General features: G+C 45.2%; 1 protein-coding gene across 1 annotated transcript in view; it reads left to right on the top strand.

The window, feature by feature from the left end:
* FANCI (FA complementation group I) overlaps positions 1-20,665 on the top strand; it is a 24,660-nt gene continuing 3,995 nt past the window's right edge. The window contains exons 1-31 of the mRNA XM_074880325.1: positions 1-84; positions 208-280; positions 891-1,021; positions 1,442-1,598; positions 1,675-1,732; positions 2,190-2,231; positions 2,734-2,857; positions 3,774-3,859; positions 4,011-4,143; positions 4,348-4,440; positions 4,937-5,073; positions 5,884-6,064; positions 6,650-6,737; positions 7,882-8,012; positions 8,672-8,742; positions 9,658-9,772; positions 10,158-10,280; positions 11,388-11,456; positions 12,709-12,810; positions 13,639-13,818; positions 13,905-14,026; positions 14,411-14,575; positions 15,130-15,309; positions 16,585-16,748; positions 17,164-17,240; positions 17,707-17,823; positions 18,567-18,618; positions 19,213-19,340; positions 19,474-19,542; positions 19,678-19,765; positions 20,072-20,256. Of these exons, the coding sequence (XP_074736426.1) occupies positions 1-84; positions 208-280; positions 891-1,021; positions 1,442-1,598; positions 1,675-1,732; positions 2,190-2,231; positions 2,734-2,857; positions 3,774-3,859; positions 4,011-4,143; positions 4,348-4,440; positions 4,937-5,073; positions 5,884-6,064; positions 6,650-6,737; positions 7,882-8,012; positions 8,672-8,742; positions 9,658-9,772; positions 10,158-10,280; positions 11,388-11,456; positions 12,709-12,810; positions 13,639-13,818; positions 13,905-14,026; positions 14,411-14,575; positions 15,130-15,309; positions 16,585-16,748; positions 17,164-17,240; positions 17,707-17,823; positions 18,567-18,618; positions 19,213-19,340; positions 19,474-19,542; positions 19,678-19,765; positions 20,072-20,256 (3,525 nt within the window). The remainder of the gene's footprint in view (positions 85-207; positions 281-890; positions 1,022-1,441; positions 1,599-1,674; positions 1,733-2,189; positions 2,232-2,733; positions 2,858-3,773; positions 3,860-4,010; positions 4,144-4,347; positions 4,441-4,936; positions 5,074-5,883; positions 6,065-6,649; positions 6,738-7,881; positions 8,013-8,671; positions 8,743-9,657; positions 9,773-10,157; positions 10,281-11,387; positions 11,457-12,708; positions 12,811-13,638; positions 13,819-13,904; positions 14,027-14,410; positions 14,576-15,129; positions 15,310-16,584; positions 16,749-17,163; positions 17,241-17,706; positions 17,824-18,566; positions 18,619-19,212; positions 19,341-19,473; positions 19,543-19,677; positions 19,766-20,071; positions 20,257-20,665) is intronic.

Genomic DNA, 20,665 nt, shown 5'->3' on the forward strand with positions numbered 1-20,665 from the left:
ATGGCCCAGCGCATCCTGGCGCTGGCGGCCGAGGAGGTCCCCGAGCGGCTGCAGGAGGCCCTGCAGAGCCTGGGGGAGGGCGAGGTGCGCGGGTGTCCCGCGGGCTGGGCCCTGGGTGAGGGGAAGGGCGGGGGGTGTGCGCCGCTGAGCCCTGGCAGGCTTCTCCGCGGGTGAAGTGCAACTCACAGCGTCCCCTTCTCTTTGCAGCTGGGCGATATGGTGACAAGGCAGGCCCTGAAGGGGAGGGAGATAGCAGCTTTGCTAAGAGGGATCTTCAAAGGTGGGTGATCTCTGAGCGGTGCTTTGGGGGGTGGGTGGGGAGGGGGACTGTGGCCCCAGCCCTGCTGACTGCCCGTGAGCCGGTGGGTTACAGGCTGGCTGCGTGAAGTAAGCGGTCAGCAGCACAAGGAAGTGTCACTTTTAGTAAAAAAACAGCCAGTCACGGCTGTCACAGGGAAACGTGACATCCAAAAATAGATATGGGGAAATAAGAAACTGGAGTAATATATTTTTAATGAACCTGTTGTAAGCGGGCTTTACTTTTGGGAGCCCTTATGTACTGTGGAGTAGAACTGAGCTGGCCAGCTGAGGCTTAATTGCCAAGCTGATTCTTCTCAACATTTTGACACTTCCTGATCTCCATCAGCAGGTTGAGTGAGCCGCAGGGTGTGATAACAAGGTTGAGTGCTTCAGCAATTTTGTCCAAGAGAGTCTCATTTCCTGTGCTCTGTTTTTTTATTTTGGCATTATTATTTATCTGTTTTTTGGCAGATAGATAAAATAGGGAGTTGCAGTCAGGTGACAGTTCAACTCTGCTAATTTCCTGTTGTTTAATAACATGTTACTTGTGTAAATTTTTTTCCATTCTTTGTTTATTTTCTCATGCTAAGGCTCCCCTTGTTCCCAGCCAAGTGGTGTTCTCAGGAGGCTTCAGATTTACAAGCACTGCATCCCGCTAGTGGAGTCAGGGGACCTGCATTTGGGCAAGGTGTCTGAAATCATAGGACTGCTGATGCTGGAGGTAGACGCTCGTTTGGGCTGGCTTTCCTGGGCTCTGCTGGGTATTGTTTTGTATGTCGATTGAGATACTTCACTAGGCCACTGAGGAGAATGAGTTGACACAACTCATGTCCTTTCTGTGGAAAGGACACAACAGCCCTGGCTGGTGTTGGAATTTGCTGTGTATGTAAATGTGCTTATCTTTAGATATTTAGACTTAGACTTTAAACTCCAAACCTATAACTATATCAGCTTGATTTACTGCTCTGTTCCATAACGGACAGTACAAAATAGAGATCTCGGGGCTGAATTCCCCTTTTAGGGGAACATTTCACTTTAAGAAACGTTGTCCTTTTGCTGGGTTTTGGTGATGGTTTGGACATATATGTGGAGTTCTCCTGTCCACTGCCTCAGGCTCTCATGTTGTTGTATCTTCTCCCAGGCTCGCCAGCTGCCAGGCCATGCATTGGCTGAGCTTGCCACCCTGTTTGTTGATGTTATTAAAGGTGGCAGCCTGTCTAATGGGAAATCCTTGGAATTGTTTTCCACTGTTCTCACTGCATTGGCCAGTTCAAAGGAGAGCCTGGCCTATGGGAAAGGTAACCCCTCTCAGTTCCTTCTCCCCAGCCTGTCCTTCCTCTGGAATCAGCTCCTAAAAGACTTTTGCTTTTCCAGGTGAACTGAATGGGGAAGAGTTTAAGAAACAGCTGATAAATACCCTCTGCTCCAGCAAGTACGTACATCTCTGCCAGCTCTTTGTTACATGGCAAAACAGTGTGCTTCATGTTGTGCTTTGGAAAAGACATCACAATGAGCTGGATGTCACCGTCTGTGTCCTGTTCTATCATCTCTGAATCTGTTCCCTCTGTGACAGTGCCTTCTCTGGGTGGGAAGGCAAGGGAACACCCTGTTCCCAAATCTTGTAATAGTGCGGCATGAACTGGTCTCAGGAAGTGCTTCTTTTTATTTCTTTCTTGGTATTTGTTATTGTGGGGGTTGAGGCAATTCAGAACCATTATAAGTCTGGGTGGTTAGGGTGGCAGTGGTGATTTCTGGTGGAAATCTGGCTTCTAATTTTAATATGAGAACATAACAGGGAAATGGTGACATTGAATAATTGTGTATGAGGAAGGAAGGGCTGAGCAATAATTCTGCTTGCTCATTTTTCCAACTTATTTTTGTTTTACCAGGTGGGATCCTCGGAGTGTAATACATCTTGCCAACATGTTCAGGTAATTCTTTTTCCCTTCAACACCAACACTTTCTGTGCTGTGGTCATGTCTGTGTCCTATTTCACATGTACTTTGGGGCAAGTACAAGTAGGAGGTGTGATCATACCAGGCACAACCCCATGGATGGTTGGTCGATGAACATCCACATCAGATCCGTTTGGGTACAAAACACAACTGGGCAAGCACAGCCCAAAGACTGGGTATGGCATCATGGGTTTTATGCCATGTGTGAGTGAGCCTTGGCAAATTAACAGTAAATTAATGAACAAGCATAATGTGGAGCAGATCTGAGCACCAAAAGTTGAAGAGTATCCTGGGACCGTGGTAGGGTATTGAGGGATCTGTGGCAACTGCTTCTGGTGAGGACTTTGGGAGCACTTGCTGGCTGTCTGTACATTAGGATGCTTTTTATGGGTTATGGGTTCTAGTTATGGGTTGAATCTGCTGTGGGATTCTGAAGGAAATTAGTGAAAATTATTAGGCTGCATCTTTGATTCAACAGGGATATTCCACTATCAGGAGAGGAGCTGCAGTTTGTGGTGGAAAAGATCCTTAGGATGTTCTCCAAATTAGACCTGCAGGAAATTCCCCCTCTGGTCTATCAGCTGCTGCTGCTTTCTGCAAAGGTAAAAGCTCATGGGAGCTGGCCTCCCCACAAGTATGTACCATGATAAAAAAGTATGTACAGACTGAGCTATAGGCTGGATTTTGGTGGGGATTCGGGTTGTTCCCAAGCTGTGCTGTGGGGAGCAGGACACAGAAGGACAACAGTAGGTTTTTTTCTTCTCTAACTCCCTCTAGCCTGAAGAAGTTGACTGCTCAGAAAAAGATAAAATCTTGATCTTCCTTGTGAAGAAAGAAGGAAACCTTTGGGAAATAAGGGATGAGCACAGACCTAGCAGACAGCAGAGGATTGGTTTTTTGTGTTCTTAAATGGGGTTTGCTCACTCTCTGTGGTCTGTACGCTATAATAATAGCTCATGCAGTGTGACTGTCTTCTGGGTTGTGGTCTGACTTGTACTGGAAGTGTCTCATCTCCTGTGCTCTTCCTGCAAGCAGAGGCTGCCAATAACATCTCTGCCCTTTGACAGGATTGTCTGGCTCTTTTGCTTGCTCCATTTGTGACCGAGTCAGTGCCAAAATGATCCAGTCGAAGACAAATTATGTGTGTGTTATAGGAGGTCATTTGGGTCCACTGGCCAAAACGTATTGTTAGATTTAAGATTAGAAGTTTGAAAGCCTTCCCAATTGATTATAACATAAAGGATCCTTTCTAATTAATAACAACTTTTTTAAAAAAACAGAACATCTAAGAGCTTCAGCTTCTTCTAACTCTTTGATAAGTGCAGTCAAAAGAAATAGGCAAACTAAATCAGAGTTGCTTCATCTGGAAATGAGCTGCACAGGATCCCCCCTCACCTTAGCAATTTATGAAGGGAAATGAAGGACACCATGACATCTGTAATTGGTGTGGGAATAGAGTGTAGTTCTCTGGGATACTGCAAGCCCTGCAGTGGCTTGATGTAATGTCCTGCCTTGTAGGGCAGTAAGAAGACTGTTTTAGAAGGAATCATCAGTTTTTTCAACCAGTTGGATAAGAGGCAAAAGGAAGAACAGAGGGTTCCACAGTAAGTTCTTTCTCTGTCATCCCCTTTCTTTACTACCTGGATAATTGTAGTCATCCTGGTCTTGCCCAGGGTTCCTTCAATTTGAATTGTTAAACCTTGTACAAGTACGTCCTCCTTGATATGGCTTGTTTTTTTCTGATAAAACTTACAGATCAGTGGACCTTGAGGTAGCCACAGTGCCCCTAGACCAGCTCCGCCATGTGGAAGGCACTGTTATTCTCCATATTGTTTCTGTTATCAACCTGGATCAGGACCTAGGCGAGGAACTAATCAAACACCTAAAGGTATGACAACTCTTCCTGAAGATGTTGAATCAGGGTTTTTAAAACTTAATTGATTATCTGTAGAAGGGATTTAATATTTTTTATGATCACAGTCATGTTCACTTTAACAAGTGCTATGATATATTTGAAGAGACATGTGCTGAACTTGCAGGACACTGCAGTTGAAGATAACAAGCTTTCTGACCATTGCTTGCCATTTTCTAGACTGAGCAACAGAAGGACCCTGGTAGAGCCCTGTGTCCCTTCAGCGTGGCTCTTCTGCTATCAGTTGCAGTAAAACACAGACTGCAAGAGCAGGTATGTGGGTGATAAGCTTGCAGAGAACTTCCATGGGGACGTACACTCCACTCCTTGTAAAGGAAAGGAAGCATGGTTAGGTCATAGTCCCATCAAAATTAGGCTTAAAATGGTTTCAGGATGCTCGTGGGGAGGCAGTTAGATCATTGGTATGCTGTAGTTTACTGAACACTATAAAAGACCCCAGAGTAATATCAGAATTTTCCAGAGTTGTGACTCCTGTGGGTTGGTATTGTAGGATGAGAAGAAAAGCAATGTCTTTTTCTAATGTTTTGGCTCTGTGGTGGCCACCTGAAGAGCATCTGGCAGCAAGTTACCCTCTTTGAGGCACTTAATGAAGTTGGTGTATTTGTCCTGAGAAAGAAGTGAGTTCAGATTTTTGGCAGGCTGTACTGGAACTTGTGCTCTGGCTGGTGCTCTTACTGGAACATACCCAAGACTATGCAGGTCCCATTTCAAAGATCATTTCCTCACAGTCAATGATTTTACGTTCCAGATATTTGATTTCTGGAAAACATCAATCACAAGAAGCTGCAAGGACCTGCAGTTCCTTCAGGCCTCCAAGTTTCTGCAGGATTTGTTTCCTCAACAATATGATGTAACTGCTGTAATTCTGGAAGTGGTGAAAAATAGGTGAGTTCTTGCCACGTGCTGCAAAATGCATTAGTCTTTGGGAGGGGGAGAGGTTCAGCCTTGCTAAAATGCTCTGGGGTGCTAAATACTGCTGGCAGGGAACAGGGTCAAGATCCAAAGTTTTTATCCCAGCTTTATACTGGTGAATTAAAAAAAAAAAAAAAGCAACAAAATGCAGCTGTGTAAATCGGCCCCCTCTGCCTCAACTCTCGGCATCTGGTGGTACAAAGGACTGAAGTGATCAGGACCCTATCTGCTCCTCGCTGGTAAAGCAGCTGATGGTATGAGTCATGCTGCTGGCTCTAGCTTGTGCTCTGATCAAGGGATGAGTGATAGGTTCACTGTTTTCTTCCCGTTTAGTCCTTTAAAAGTCCTGTGGGATAGCTCTGTGATCTGTCACCAGTTGTCCTTCAGCTTGATGTGAGGCATTCCTCTTCTGTCTTCCTCTCCAACTTGAAGATCTCAGGATCGGTGAGACATTTGTGCATCCTGATTGTAGCCTACTGTCACATTCAGATCAGACCTGAGTGCACATCATTCCCCACAGCAAGGAAACCTGTTGACTGGAAAGCAAGTCTGGTGGTTGGAGAACCAGGACTTCAAGACGTGTTGTGCTGAGCACCTGTCCCTCAGCTTAAAGACAGTCACGGGGGTTGTGAGGGATTTCATCTTCCCAGGCGTGATCAAGCATCTCTCAGTGCTGCTTTGGACCTGGAATGACTGCAGAAGTTTCTACTTTAGACTGCTCTAGTCTAAACCTTTTCTGTGACTAAGTTGTTTCTTTCGTGGTCTGTTTAATGTTTTCCTCAGTGCATTTGGCTGGGACCACGTCACTCAGGGCCTGGTGGATCTTGGCTTCAGCCTAATGGAATCATATGAACCAAAAAAGCCCTTTGGAGGAAAAGCTGCTGATACCAGTTATGGCCTTTCAAAAATGCCAGCCCAGCAGGCTTGCAGACTGGGAGCAAGTATCCTGCTGGAAACATTTAAGGTAGTGTTTGTTTTGGAGAGGGGTTTTTTGGGGTGGAGGGAACCCTGTTCTTATTCTCTCTTGGTAAATGGTGTCAAAATGTTGCCTGCTGTATCCGTCACGAGTGTTACAAACAATACTAGATTTAGTCTTCTATTTGCCCCTGCCAAGCTGGAAGAGGCCATCCTCATAAAGACCTAATCCTAATCTGTTCCAGCTACCATGATACTTGTGTAATCGCTCTTACAGTTTCCAAGAAACTGCCAAGAAGGTAGAGAAATTCAGAGGCACAAAGAAAATCTGTCAGAGATGGGATTGAAACCAGCATTTTCACTGAAGTGGTAAATTTGCATCCCACAGACGATTTGACCCATTATGTTCGGAATGTACTGTTGTGCCTCTCTGATGTGCTGCTTCTGATTGGCCTGGGATGAAATCTGAATTGATCTGTGTGAATTTAGCTGAAAGAAGACTTTGGCAACCAGTCCCAGCTTTCCTGTCAATCTGGATTTGCTCTGAATTGCACGATGCCTGTGCTGTGAGGTACAGGAATATCTTAAATTTATGTAGGTTTTGATTTTTATTTAGCATTCTTTCTCATTTCAGGTTCATGAGCCTATCAGAAGTGATATTCTTGAGCAGGTCCTCAACAGAGTCCTCACAAAAGCAGCATCTCCTGTCAGCCACTTCATAGGTAACAGGAAACAGAGAAATGTGTCCTGCTCTGTGGACACTCAGACCGTAGCTTCTCAGAACAGAAGGGACCTTTAAAGGTCATCTAGTCCAACCCCTGCAATGAGCAGGGACATCTTCAACTAGATCGGGTCACTCACAGCCCTGTCCAACCTGACCTTGAATGTTTCCAGGGATGGGGCATCTACCACCTCTCTGGGCAACCTGTGCCAGTGTTTCACCACTTTCATTGTAAAAAATTTCTTTCTTATCTCTAGTCTAAATCTACCTTCTTTTAGTTTAAAGCCATTACCCCTTGTCCTATCACAACAGGCCCTACTAAAATATTTGTCCCCATCTTTCTTTAAGCCCCCTTTAAGTATTGAAAGGCCACAATAAGGTCTCCCTGGATCCTTCTCTTCTCTTAGTCTGAACAACCCCAACTCTCTCAGCCTTTCTTCATAGGAGAGGTGTTCCATCTCTGATGATTTTTGTGGCCTCCTCTGGACCTGCTCCAACAGGTCCATGTCTTTCCTGTGCTGAGGACCCCAGAGCTGGACACAGCACTCCAGGTGGGCTCTCACCAGAGCAGAGCAGAGGGGTAGAATGACCTCCCTTGACCTGCTGGCTGTGCTTCTTTTGATGCAGCCCAGGACATGGTTGGCTTTCTGAAGTTCCTGCTGAAGTGACATGAAGCCAAGAAAATCAGTTCTTCCTTCCCCTCTTACTGAGGTGTCAGCTGCATCAGATTACCTTGTATTCATCGCAAGTGAAAAATATGTTTGTGGGCAGTTGCCATGGAACAGCTGACACACAGAAAGTTGGTATCCATCAGTCAGTAACTTATTACATGTTCCTAGCCTTGCCTTCCTCATCCCTGGGCAGGTGCTGGGCAGTCGCTGGGGCTGCTGAGATGCCTATGCTGCAGCCTCTTCTCTTATCCCTCAGTGCCCTCTGGTGGGATGAGGCCCTTCAGCTGGGTTGTGAGCGTTTTACACTCGGTGCCTGCAGCACAGATCAGATTTTCGATGCTCACCCTATCACGACCTCTCTGTGTAATGGAAGGGCTTTGATTATTCTGTAATTGTTGGCTCTGTAGACATCTTTTGCTCAGACTTTTCTGGCCCCCTGGCAACAGCTGCTCCTTTTGTCCTTTTATTTTTCAGACTTGCTGTCCAATATTGTTGTATCTGCTCCTCTTGTGCTTCAGACTTCATCCTCCAAAGTCACAGAGACCTTTGACAATTTGTCCTTTCTGCCCATTGACACAGTTCAAGGGCTCCTCCGGGCAGTACAGGTAAAGCTTTGCATTTTTCCGTGAATATCCTTGCTAATTTAATTCCAGTGACAGCTCTAGGCCACAATTATATGCATGATCTAATAACCCTCTTCGTAAAATAAACCTTCGTACTCTGTTGTAGGTTGTTTGATGTAACATGGAACTGTTCTTCAAGCGTGGGTTTGCATGTGCCCTCTAGCAAAAAGCATGCGGTGTGGTCTGGCATGGTCTGAAACTGCTCTGTGCTGACCTTTCATCTGGAAGATGCCCAGATGCTGCACACTGTAGAAAACTTAATTATACAGTGTTTAGCTGAACAGCTGTAGCTGTCACATTGATTTTTGATTTTTCTTCTTCCAAGCTCCATGTCAGTATTTCTCTGCCTGGGCTGAGATATTGTCCTGGCATTAAACTTTTACCTGCTTCATCCAATCTGGAGATAACGGTTCTTTTCCCAAATGCTCGCATTGTGTCCTCACTAACCTGCTAAGGTGTCTCACTGCTACAGCTCTCTGGGCTTCATTTGATATTTTTTTAAAATGTTTTGGTTCTTGTACTGTACTGATGACAGTATTGGAAATGCAGGGCCAGATGGGCCTGAGGAAGATGAGCTCATGTGCCCCAAGGGCTTGGCATGCCTTAGTGCTTTTCTCTCCAAAGTATATCTTCCTTTCCAGCCTCTGCTCAAAGTCAGCATGTCAGTGAGGGACTCCCTGATACTTGTTCTCCAAAAAGCTATCTTTTCCAGGTAAGCTGGGAAGGGGATTCTTTGAAAAGATTCATTTATGGTTTTGGAGCAGATGTATTTTTTGTTTGTTTTGGCTAAGTGTCTTCTTGCTGTGTTCTTCCCATAACTAGATGGTGACATCTCCTACCCCTTTAGCTGTAATACAGTCTCAGCTCTGCTGAACTGAGACACAAATCCCAACCCCCAGCTGGATGGGCTTTGGAAATTCAGAAAGCTGTTGGAAACTCCAAATAAGTAGGCAAAATTAAAACCAATTCCAACATGTGTCTACATAGCTGAGCACATCCAAATGGCGGGGAGAGTGTGGAATGAACCACTGATCAAAAGGCTGAGCTGCCACCTTCCCTCTGATCTCTTACAAGGTGGTAGAGAAGCAGGCTAGTTGTCTTGGTTATGCTTCGAGCAAACCATCCTGTTGTCTTCATAATGCTGTGATCATAGACTGGATTTTGTTGGGCAGTGGCTGCCTGGCTATGAATAGAGACTTCATAGTTCAGGATTGATTATTCAAGGCAAGGGACTTGGTCTTGGGAAAGACCCGGGGTTTCAGTGAGCAAAGCAAAACATCAGCTTTTTATGAGGAATTTTCCAACTGAGCTCTGTGAGACTTTTTAATTCCAATTTTCAGGGGACATTTAATGCTTGGGCCTTGGCTTCAGGCTCTCCTTCAGTGTGAGCATTGCACGGACAGAAAGGAGATTGAATGTTGTGAGGGTGTAGAGCAAGGGAGTTCCCAGCAAACTGCAGAGTTCTTAACTGCTTGGGACTGTGCTGCCCTCTTGGGGAATACAGTTCCACTGGGCCTGGTCACTCTGTATTTGTGAACCCTTTTTCATTGCTGAGTTGATCTTGTATTTACTTTTGAGCTCTTGTTTCCATTTTTCCTTGTGCTTCTCTTCTCCCCCTGACTCACAGGCAGCTCGATGCTCGTAAAGCTGCGGTTGCTGGCTTTTTGCTTCTGTTAAGAAATTTTAAGGTTCTGGGCAGCTTGTCCACTTCCCAGTGCAGCCAGGTCATTGGTGCCAGTCAGGTAAGTGCTGTTCTGCAGTCCCTGGTGGGGACATACGAGACAGTCTTGTGTCTAATGTGTGCTGTTTGAAACAACTCAAGAGTGGAGTGTTTCCCCAAAATGGAAACAAAACTTTGGTAAGGATTAGTCCTGAAAGGAAAGCTTTGGGAAATGCAGTGTGCAAAGAGAAGCTGGCCTAGGAACGTTGCGTCTCAGAGTCACTCTCTCTTACAGCACTAGTATTTGGGGAGCATTCACACTGCTCCATGATGATGATAAAGAGCCTGGCAGCACACTAAGGACTATTTCAGTGATTGTTTAGGGGCCAGGCCCCTTATCACCTTCCTTCTGTGTTGTGATATTTGAGAATTGTAACCGGTATAACATGACTAATATTCCCTCTCAGGTCCAGGCAGATGTTCATGCCTGCTATAATTCTGCAGCTAATGAGGCCTTCTGCCTTGAAATCCTGGGCAGCCTGAGGCGATGTTTGAGCCAGCAAGCGGATGTTCGACTCATGTTATATGAGGTAAACATGGTTTCTCCAATCTCCTTTTAAACAGCCACTAGCTCTTCTGTAGTCTGGTTCTACTGTAGCCCCAGGTAAATAATGATCACATTATTGTGGAAAACAACCTATCATCTCAGTTATGTTCTTCATGGGACACAGGTACCAAGGACTACATTTATTTTTTTTCAAGCCTTCTGCTTGTTTTTATTTTGGACCGTTATAAGCCCAAAGACACATTGGTGTATCTTCCTCATCTCATGCATTGCTTAAGGGCAAAAATGCATCAAAGTCTCTCTTCCTGTGGTGTGGCCTAGGAAATGGGAAGCATGTTTGATGCCCAGTGAGGAGGAGCATTATAACAGGCATTGGATAGATGCAGAGTTGCTAGGAGTTAATGATGGGCTCCAAAGAAAACCCTGACTTCTCCCTGAAACTTCCTTAGAGACTGCATCAGGGATCTGTCTTTTCTCCTCTTCCTTCTGCAAGTTTCTGTAGGGGCTTGTCTGTCCCTTAAATTTCTTGTGACATATGGCTTAATATAAAGAGCCATTTTTGGGTGTGTATCTTAGCTCCTGAGGTAACCATGGGGTACCACCTTAAGAAAAAAACCCGTTCAGGTCAGAGAGATTTTGATTCCTTCTTGATTTGGTTGGACTGACCTTTGGTGAGCTGCAAGTTTTGGGTATCTTCATCACTGTTGCTATAAGCCTTGTGCTTGCTTTATCCATCCACTGAGTTTTCTCAGTCTGAAGGATTTTTTGCCTCCTACAGTTTCCCCACTGGCTTGTTTTGCCTTTGAAGCAGGATTTCACAGTTTGAAGTTGGATCTAGTGCTAGTGTTAAATAGCAGTGAAAGTCACTCTGGGCTTGATGCCACTGCTGCTAGGGAGATACAGCTTGTGAGAGGGCCCCTGTGAGGAAATTCATACTCTTTCTGATTCATACCTTCTTTCTGTGGTGCCTTTGCTTTGCCAGGTATGGGGTTTTACGCTGAGCGCATTGTTACTTCCTCATGGTTCCTTGTGGTGCCAGAGGGTCGTTGCTGTCTTATGACGCCAACTTATTATGCACGTGGTTCATTTTCTTTGTTGTGTAAGCCAATTTGTCCTTCCTTCCTGTCTTCAGGGTTTTTATGATGTCCTTCGCAGGAACTCCCAGCTGGCCAGCTCTATAATGGAAACACTTTTGTCCCAGGTAAAGTACTGCTACATGGTGTGGCTGCAGAGACTCTAAGAATTCGGCACTGCAACCAGTATAGCAAGAAATTCAGGTTAAATACTGGGGAAATAGATCTCTCTTACACTAGAAACATGTGTAAGTGCTGTGGCACTTCTCTAAGAAGGTGTTCAAATCCCTGCTATGTTGAGAGGGCAGACTAGGTAAACGTCTGGAGACTGGTTCATATCCTATCACAGGGTGGAAGAGAAAGGATCTCTTGGAGCCCTTTTCAACCCTTCAGTTCTGAGATGCTGTGAGAAGTGTGAGCCCAGAGAAGTGCTTTGTGCGCTCCCTGTTCCTTAGCAGTGCACAGCAGTTACCCTCCCATACTTCCCCAAGGATGTGTGCTGACACAGTAATTATTGTTATTGCTGTCCTCCCATCGGGAGAATACCCAAGTCCCTGTAGGATCTGGGAGGATTAACTCATCCCCCAACAGTGTTGCTCATGGCAACAAGACAATCACATTTCCTCAATCCATTGGACAGGCTGTGCTTTCTTTGAGACAAGTAATTTTCTTCCCTTTAATCATCTGTAGAGTTCATGCTGACTAATTCCAGCTTTCCCATGACAGTATAGGGTCTGAGAAAGGAACATGAACAGAGCCAAGGCAGCTTTTGGGTAGCAGAAGGCACTTAATGGGAACTTGGTGTAAATGTATAAAATCTTATAGCATCATTATATATGTAACTTTCCCTATTCAGTTCTGATTCTGTATCAGTACTTGGAGCATATCTCCTTCCTGTGGTGTGCTAAACAGCCAGGAATTGGTGCAAGCACGGTCGCTCATGGATTTGTTTTAGTGCCAGGTGTAGCCTGCATAACTGTGTGCACCCTTGGGCCAGGAGGCTGGGTGCCATAACAGGGCCAAGCGGGTGACGGGCAGCAGAAGCCATTACTTTTCCTCGCTCTTTAAAGGATGGGTGGCACTGTGGGTGAAGGGCAAATGATGTTGCATGTTGAGGCAACACAACAGCAAGTGGTAAGATAAACTTGTCTTAGGGGAGTGATGTGTCCTGGCTGAGAGGTACATAAGCAACTCAAGAGCAGATTTTAAGTACTAATAGAGCAGATGATGTGGCTCGTGTACATGTACAGTCCCATTATTACAGTGCCAGTTTTTGCTTTGTAGAATGGAGTACAAAGATTATCATGTTCTGTTTTCAAACAACCTAAGAGCTCAGTTACCAAGTAACTGGTTATTTTTATTTCTTGTTTTCTGTGACAGATAAAGCAATATTACTTGCCCCAGCCAGACCTCCTGCCTCCACTGAAACTTGAGGGATGTATTATGGCTCAAGGAGATCAAATCTTTCTGCAAGAACCACTGGTAAGAGCTATACTGGCTGGCCATAGCTGCAAGCTCGTCTGTTCCATAGCATTTTAGTTGTGCTGCTACATGAGCTGAATACCTTGTGTTTCTTCAGCCTCTTCTAGCCTGGAGCAATTCTTTTAATGACAATAGAGCTGGGCATCTCACCCCTGTCTCAGGCTATCTATTAAAGCTCCACTAGCATAGTGGTTTAGGGGACCTGTGTGAAAAATGCTCTAGGAATAGTGTGGTTCTGTTATCCTCTACTGAGCTCATCTGTTGGGGGTTTTTTTTCCCCTCCTTCAACTTAATTCCATATAAAATAGTCGTGCAGTGTGTATGTGTGTAGCAGGGGGAAGAATCTGCCCTTTGGTTTTGCTCCTTTGAAATTGTTGGAGATGAGACCTCAATGATTCATTGGATTTCTGAGGGAACAAATTCAAATTAATCATGTTGTTTTCCCCTAAGGAAGCTTCCGTGCTGTGATGCAGTAGCACACCCAGGAAGGGAGCAGACACTTCAACTAGAGCAGGAGCCCTTTTGGAAATTCCCTTTCCATCTCCTTCAGCAGTTGAGGTAGCTGGGTTGAGGGAGCAGTGGGAGTTAAGTCTTTACATCCCGTATAGGCAAGCTCAGGTAGACAACATTGAAGCTGGAACTGGGTAGCTGTGTGTAGGATTACAGACCCCACCATTCTAGGAATGAGGCATATTCTTGAGACTCACGTGAACCTCCAAAGGCAGCTATGGCTCTTTGCATCCAACTACAATAGTCTGGCCTGTGTCCACTTCTGCCAGTGACCTCCAACTAGAAGGCTGAGTGTGATTGTGTGGCTGCTTCCTTCAGGCCCATCTGCTCTGCTGTATCCAACACTGTCTCGCCTGGTATAATAGCACTGTGCATCTATGCCAAGGAGCTGATGATGACGATGAGGAGGAGGATGTGGGATTTGAGCAAAACTTTGAAGAGATGCTAGAATCTGTCACACGACGAATGATCAAGAGCGAGTTGGAAGACTTTGAACTGGTAAAATCAGATTTTCAGTTTGACTCAGTGGAAGAAGACACTGAGTTCTTGTCAGGTTTTGAAAAGATTTTTCACTTGTTTCTTAGGATAAATCGGCAGATTTTTCTCTGTCTTCTGGTGTCGGTGTAAAGAATAACATCTACGCCATTCAGGTGATGGGAATTTGTGAGGTCCTGATTGAGTACAATTTCAACATAGGGAATTTCAGGTAAAACATCAAATATTACCCTCTGGCATTAGCTGTGCTATACTGTGCCTAGCTCTTCAGAGTACAGCCTCATTGCAAGCACAGGATAACAGTGCAGCACAGAATCAGAATGATGTTTTCTGAGTGTGAAAACAGACATTCATAGAACCTTGGGGATTGTCTTCCTTTTGAATGTCATGTGTTGTGGGAGATGAGATGTGACATTTTGTAGAAGAGCAGGTCAAGGAGGAATGGATGTATACATTGTTAGGGAGGCGGGGAGATGTCATATGTCATGGTTTTATCATTTAGAAAGTGTCATTGTGTAATTTGGCAACTGAAGCTTCAAATGGAAGCTATAAGACTGGATTTTCTCCATGAATGCTTTCTACTATTTCATTGCAGTAAGAACAAGTTTGAGGATATCCTAGGCCTCTTTACATGTTACAACAAACTCTCTGAAATCCTGAAGGAGAAAGCCGGAAAGAACAAATCTACCTTGGGCAACAAAACTGCACGGAGCTTCCTGTCCATGGGTTTTGTATCTACTCTGCTCACAGCTCTGTTCAGGTGAGAAGCTGTCACATCTGGCGTAGCTTTAAGGCCTGTTCACAAGCTGCTTTCATGGTGTCTTCGTGCTGGCTGTCTGGTGTGCTGTGTACACAGTATGGGCACTTTCACTGCTGTACAAAGCATGTGTGGTAGCAGCACTTGTTGTCTGGAGAGCATCATAGTCCAGGCAGGAACCATGGCTGTGCAACTCCTGGTATTGACAAACCAGCTTTCCTGGACCTTGCTTATGACTTGTAAGACCTCAGAGAGTCTCTGCTCTTCCAGTCCTGGGCCATTCCTCAGACAACAGACTCCAGTGTTTGAGCTCCAGTCCTCTATGGAACAAAGCCAGACATCCATTCAAACCATGTCTGTTAGTGTATTTGGAAAGGCTGGTGGAACTCTATCCTCCAAGTGTTCATTACAGGCTACCAAAACAAAGGGTCTTTTCCACCCTGAATTCAGCTAATGGTTTTCTTTGTAAATGCCTATTTAGGTTTTGAATCTCATAGGCCATCCCTGTGCTTTTTCAGTGCATCCTCAATTCTCTGACAGTGCTCTTGATTCTTCAGGGACAACACCCAAAGCCATGAGGAGAGCCTGGCAGTCCTGCGCTCCAGCACAGAGTTCCTGCGCTATGCTGTCAGTGTAGCTCTGCAGAAGGTGCAGCAGCTGGAGGAGACAGGACAAACTGATGGACCAGATGGACAAAATCCTGAGAAGTTGTTTCAGAACCTCTGCAAAATCACACGGTGAGTCACTGTGGCATGTGAAGACATCAGCCCTAAAAAGCAGCAATGTGTTTTGGGGATTTTTGATTCTCAGGTAGAGTTTTGAAAGAAGAATGCAGTCTATAACTGTTTCAAACAGTTATTATTACTGGGTTGAGATCCTTGCCTTTCTTTGCTCCTGAGAAATCAAGTGGAGGCGCTACAGTTTCTGTGCCTGAGTGAGTGATACAGCTCTAATAATGGTATTTGGCCTGGAAAAACCAAATGCCATCAAACTCTCATTTTCAGCCTCTTTCTGACTTTTGGTTCATCACTCATTGTCACAGAGGAGGTATGATGGTAACAGGCTGGATTCTTGAAGCCTCTGGTATGCAATGAAGTTAAAATTCACTTCTAGCTACAGTATAAAACAGATTTGTTTAGGATTTTTGCAAGATGCTTGAAGACATTCATGCATCTAATCCTTTGGAAATCCAAGAATGTTAACCATGTAAATGTCTTTTGGGATCTAGGTCATATCTACATGGGGTCTTTTCAGATCCCAGTCAGCAGAGAGCACAAAATGCAAATTACCCCTGCCATGAATAATGTCCATTTTGTGTCTTGCCCCAAATAATAGAGGCTATTTTTGTTGCAGTCATTAGGACTGCATATGAGCTACATGTCTTGCATGTTTGGACATTGAAGTAGAATAAGATCGTCTGTGCGGGCGACAGAACTAATGAGAAGAAAGTAGAGGGAACAAAAAAGGGAAGAAGTGGGCTTAAGGGAGCAGGGAAAAGATGTTTGCCTACAAATAGAAAATTCTCCTTTGGGCCAAACAATTTTGCTTTCTTCAAAGCTTTTTTCCTTTGCTATGCCTGCCTTTACCTTTCTGATTTTATTTATATAGAGCCCTATAGTGATATCTGACACTTCACAGATTCAAACTGCCAAGAGAAAAACTCTTTTCGTCTCTGACAGATTTGACACCAGTGGTCAGCGTTTGGGTAGTCTAAGACAGAAGGAAAGACGGGTGGAAGAAATGAATATATAAAGATGGACTTGAAATGGGATTGGAAGGTCCCTTGACACTGCAGGAAAAATGCAGTAGCTGTTTTGCTGACACTGAAACAAAATCTTTTTAAAAATGGATCTCTTCTCCCTCCACTCTCCTATAGGAAAAGACCTTCCAATTTAGTTATATTAAAAATACGATCCTAAGAGTAGAATCTGTGATTAGCCCTGTTCTAGTTCTTGCACTGTGCAGCCAGCTTTACTGGAGCGTGTGATGTTAACTCATCTCCCATCCCGTAGGGTTCTGCTTTGGAGGTACACTTCAATTCCCACTGTTGTTGAAGAGTCGGGGAAGAAGAAGGGCAAAAGCATTTCACTTCTGTGCTTGGAAGGTTTGCTGCGGATCTTCAACACAGTGCAGCAGCTGTATGCTGCCAAGATCCCCCAGTTTCTACAAGCCCTGGGTAGGTGCATGGTACAATTCTGCTCTGGTTTCTAGCCATCGTGTTCCAGCCCATGTGTGGGCAGTCAGGGACCCAGCGCCCGTTACCCATAACTAGAGAGAGAGGGGTCTGGTCCCTGTCTCTCAGTAACAAGGCACACTTACTAGCATTGATTTTCACACCAGAGGCAAGTTCCAGAGATATCTTTACCTGCTTTTACAGAGCTCTCAGTCTGTCAGCAGAGGATAGTGGGGGTCTGATATAGCATTCGTCTATTTGAAGTTTGCCTTTAACACATTTTTGTGCTCACCACAGTTTTGTAGTCTGTATTCCTCCTCTAGCTGTAAGCTGTTGCAGTCTTTCCCACTTTTGGAAATAAATCCTGTATTCTGCTCTTGGCATTTAGCTTTTTTCTGCACCTCTCTGTCTCTGCCAGATATTACTGATGGTGACGCAGAAGAAACGGATATTAATGTCACAGAGAAAGCTGCCTTCCAGATCCGACAGTTTCAGGTAAGTACCACTGTGTGCTGCAAGTGTTCCAAAGCACTGGTAATTCTGGCAGAAAACGCTGCTGGCTCTCTGTTGCTTGACCACAGGATTGAGTATGTGATAGCAATGGTGACACTGATTCACTGGCCATTCAGAAAAGTTTCTGATCCCTAAAGAAAGCTTCTCAGGGTGCTGTGCAGAGCTGGACTGAAGTGCACATATGTTTACAGAGCTATAGGGTCCTTCAGTGCAGCATAAACTTACCTGAGTATTGTAAAAGTCACACTGAATCATGCGGGTCTCTATGTAAGCACTCATAACAAAAACCAGCACTCACTCTTTAGACGAGTCCTCTTTTTATTTTCTTTGTCATTCTCCTTGTTGCTGATTCCTTTATCTGCTGTAGCTTCTCTTTATTTGCTTCTTAAAATGGCCGTACAACAAGCATGCACACTATGGGGCTCTTGTCTTTCCTTCCCCTGATCAGAGGTCCCTGGTAAACCAGTTCAGCCATGCTGAAGATGATTTCAGCTCCAAGGAAACACAGTCACTCATCACAGTCCTCTCCACTTTGTCCAAACTCCTGGATCCGGCCTCTCAGCAGGTACTTCACAACCTTCCTGGGGTGGCAGGGATGGGTGTTGTAGCCATAGGTGTGGGAAGAAGATTATCAGATTGAATTGACATCTGAGGGCTCTGACATATGTGTGTGTGTTCTGCCTTCTCCTGCAGACCAGACCTTGTCAAAGTGACATTTTTGTTACATTATCGAGCACGCTCCTGTCAAACACCTGCAAGGACAGTTAAGAACAAGTTGTCTTCCCACCCCACTCCAGCACGTTCTGATCCTGCCTTTGGGCACCTGGAGTCTGAATGACTTGTTTGCCTGAGCAGAGACTCCTAACAGAGCCTAGCTGTGGTATGGCCTCCACGTGGGAGTAGAGCCAAAAAAGGCCAGCAGACTTGTGACCCGTCCAAACTGGCTCAGTGCCTAATTCCTTCCGTGCAAGGAGGCATTTTCTAAAGTGCCCCAATTTTACAAGCTAGGGACTGCACTAAAAGTGTGCCAGAAGTCTGGAGTCATCATTTACTTTAAATTAAATGGAGCTGTTACTCTGTCCAAGGGAACGTATAGCCATTCGCCTGTCCTGGATCTCAGCTTTTCACTTGTTAGTAGGTTAAGTGTCCCTTGTGAAACTTCACAGAGCATGGCTGGGTGCCTTGCTGCCAGAAGGGGACTGCTCATCTCCCTTTGCTGTGATTCATTGTCTTGAATTTTTTTTAATCATTACTTTTGTGCTTTGAATTCTGTTTCAAAGCCATGATATCTTTTCTCCCCTTACACAGTTTCTTCAATTCCTCACTTGGACAGTCAAAGTTTGCAAAGAAAATGATCTTGGTAAGTAAGCTTTCGGGAGCATATTTAGATGTGATGTATCAGGTCTGTTGTTAGGCCCTTCAGTGCTCTGCTGTTGTCTGTCCTGGTTTTACCTCTTTGTTACAGATACATTCAGGTCCCATTCTGTGGCAGATTGCCATGACATTGTGGTTATTTGCATGAGTATTAGGGAAGAAACTCCATCTCTATAAATACTAGCATTGCTGAAGGAAGAGAAGCCACTTACTTGACTTTTCTCCCTTGTTATTTAGCACATCTGTTGCTCAAATCTGGATTTATACTCTGGAAAGATATTACTCTTGCCAGAGTTTGTATTGCGCTTCCTCAGGGCTTCTGGTCATTTTTCTGAGCTGACGGCTCCAGTGTGCCATACTTCCCCCTTGCAGTATTATATGGGATGCCCGATGCTGTAAACTCTGCTTTTGTAACTGTGGTATTTTGATAGGATTTTCACCTACTGTGTATCGTTTCTGGGAATGCAGACTATTAAATCCATACTGAATCTGAGACTTTCCCTCACTGGATGTCTGATGTTCCTAAATAGCTAGGGGAGCTCTGCACCTGGTAATGTGTTTTCTTTTTCCTTCCCCACAGAGGATATAGCCTGCTGCAAGGGTTTGCTGTCTCTGCTCTTCAGTCTCCATGTTCTGTACAAGAGTCCTGTCAGTTTGCTGCGTGAACTCGCACAGGACATCCACGCTTGCCTGGGAGACATAGATCAGGTATGATGCAGAAGCAGCCTAACTCTTTACCAATTAGTGCTGTCAGGGCAGAATTGAGTGCGCCTCTGGTGCAAACTGTGTGACAGCAGCTGAAGTTTTACCCACTAGAATTTGTTTTCTTCCCTCTGGCCAGGACATAGAAGTGGAGAGTCGGTCCCATTTCGCCATAGTGAATACCAAGACTGCAGCCCCTACTGTCTGTGTGAGTCAAAATAGTGTGTCTGGAACAAGCTGCAATGTCCAGGGCTACTCTGCTACAAGTGGCTGGTAGATTCTTGTCATGCCAAACTCCTTCAAAAACCATTTTTGTTATTGGTGTTTCTGTCACCTTTCTTAGCTGCTCGTTCTGGGTCAGGCAGATAAGGTCCTTGAAGAGGTGGACTGGCTTATCAAGAAACTCAACAGTCTGGGATCAGGCACATCAGGTAATAAAAGTGGTCCATTTCTTACTGTTATACCTTTGTCAAAAACAGATGAAGACAGGGAGCCAAAAGATATTTTGGGATTTTGAGGTAGCATCATCTGAGGGCTGGTTAAACTCTCCCTTGAGCTGGTTCCAAGTGAACGATGTAAGATAGAAAGTGTGGTCACAAAATCCCTCCAGTGATTGTTTTCCCTGTGCCACACTGGTGCTTTGTGCACCAGACACAAAGGTGATCTTTTGTGCTTCCCACCTGTGTAACTGGCTTCATTAGACACACATTCACCAGGTATTCATGTCTCTCTTCTAGAAGACTCTTCTCAGGCATCAAACCAAACCCAGGCTCTGGAGAAAGGTGTAATTCTGCAGTTGGGAACTCTACTGACAGTTTATCATGAGCTGGTACAGACAGCACTCCCTGCAGGGAGCTGTGTGGACACGCTGCTGAGGAGCCTCAGCAAGACATACGCAATTCTCACCTCCCTCATCAAACATGTGAGTGCTGCTCTGCTGACAGTGGGCTGGCTGGGATCTAAAAACTCTTTTTCCCCATCTGCTACAGCAAGCTCACAGTGACCCCTGGCAGCAGCTCCGCTCAGGGCCGCGCTGTTGATCTCTTGCGGGAGCGGAGTCCTTATTCTGTTGGCTTTCATGCCCTCAATTTTGCGACCTTTCTGCAGCAGTTCTAATTGTACCAGTGGAGACAAAGGAAAGCTTTTTCTCGGGCTGAATTTAGCTGTGCGTGGCTTGGAGTGGCTCTTTCCCGTGTATTTTGTCGGTTCCTCTGTACGCAGCTGCGTGCCACAACGGATGGCACTAGCGGTGTTCTCGCAGTGCTCGGCAGTCCTGCCCTTGCCACTCGTTCCCATCTAAGGCTTGAAGCATCGGACCCGGGGAAACTGTG

This window comes from Strix uralensis, chromosome 11, assembly GCF_047716275.1.
Source record: "Strix uralensis isolate ZFMK-TIS-50842 chromosome 11, bStrUra1, whole genome shotgun sequence".
Taxonomy (NCBI): Eukaryota; Metazoa; Chordata; class Aves; order Strigiformes; family Strigidae; genus Strix; species Strix uralensis.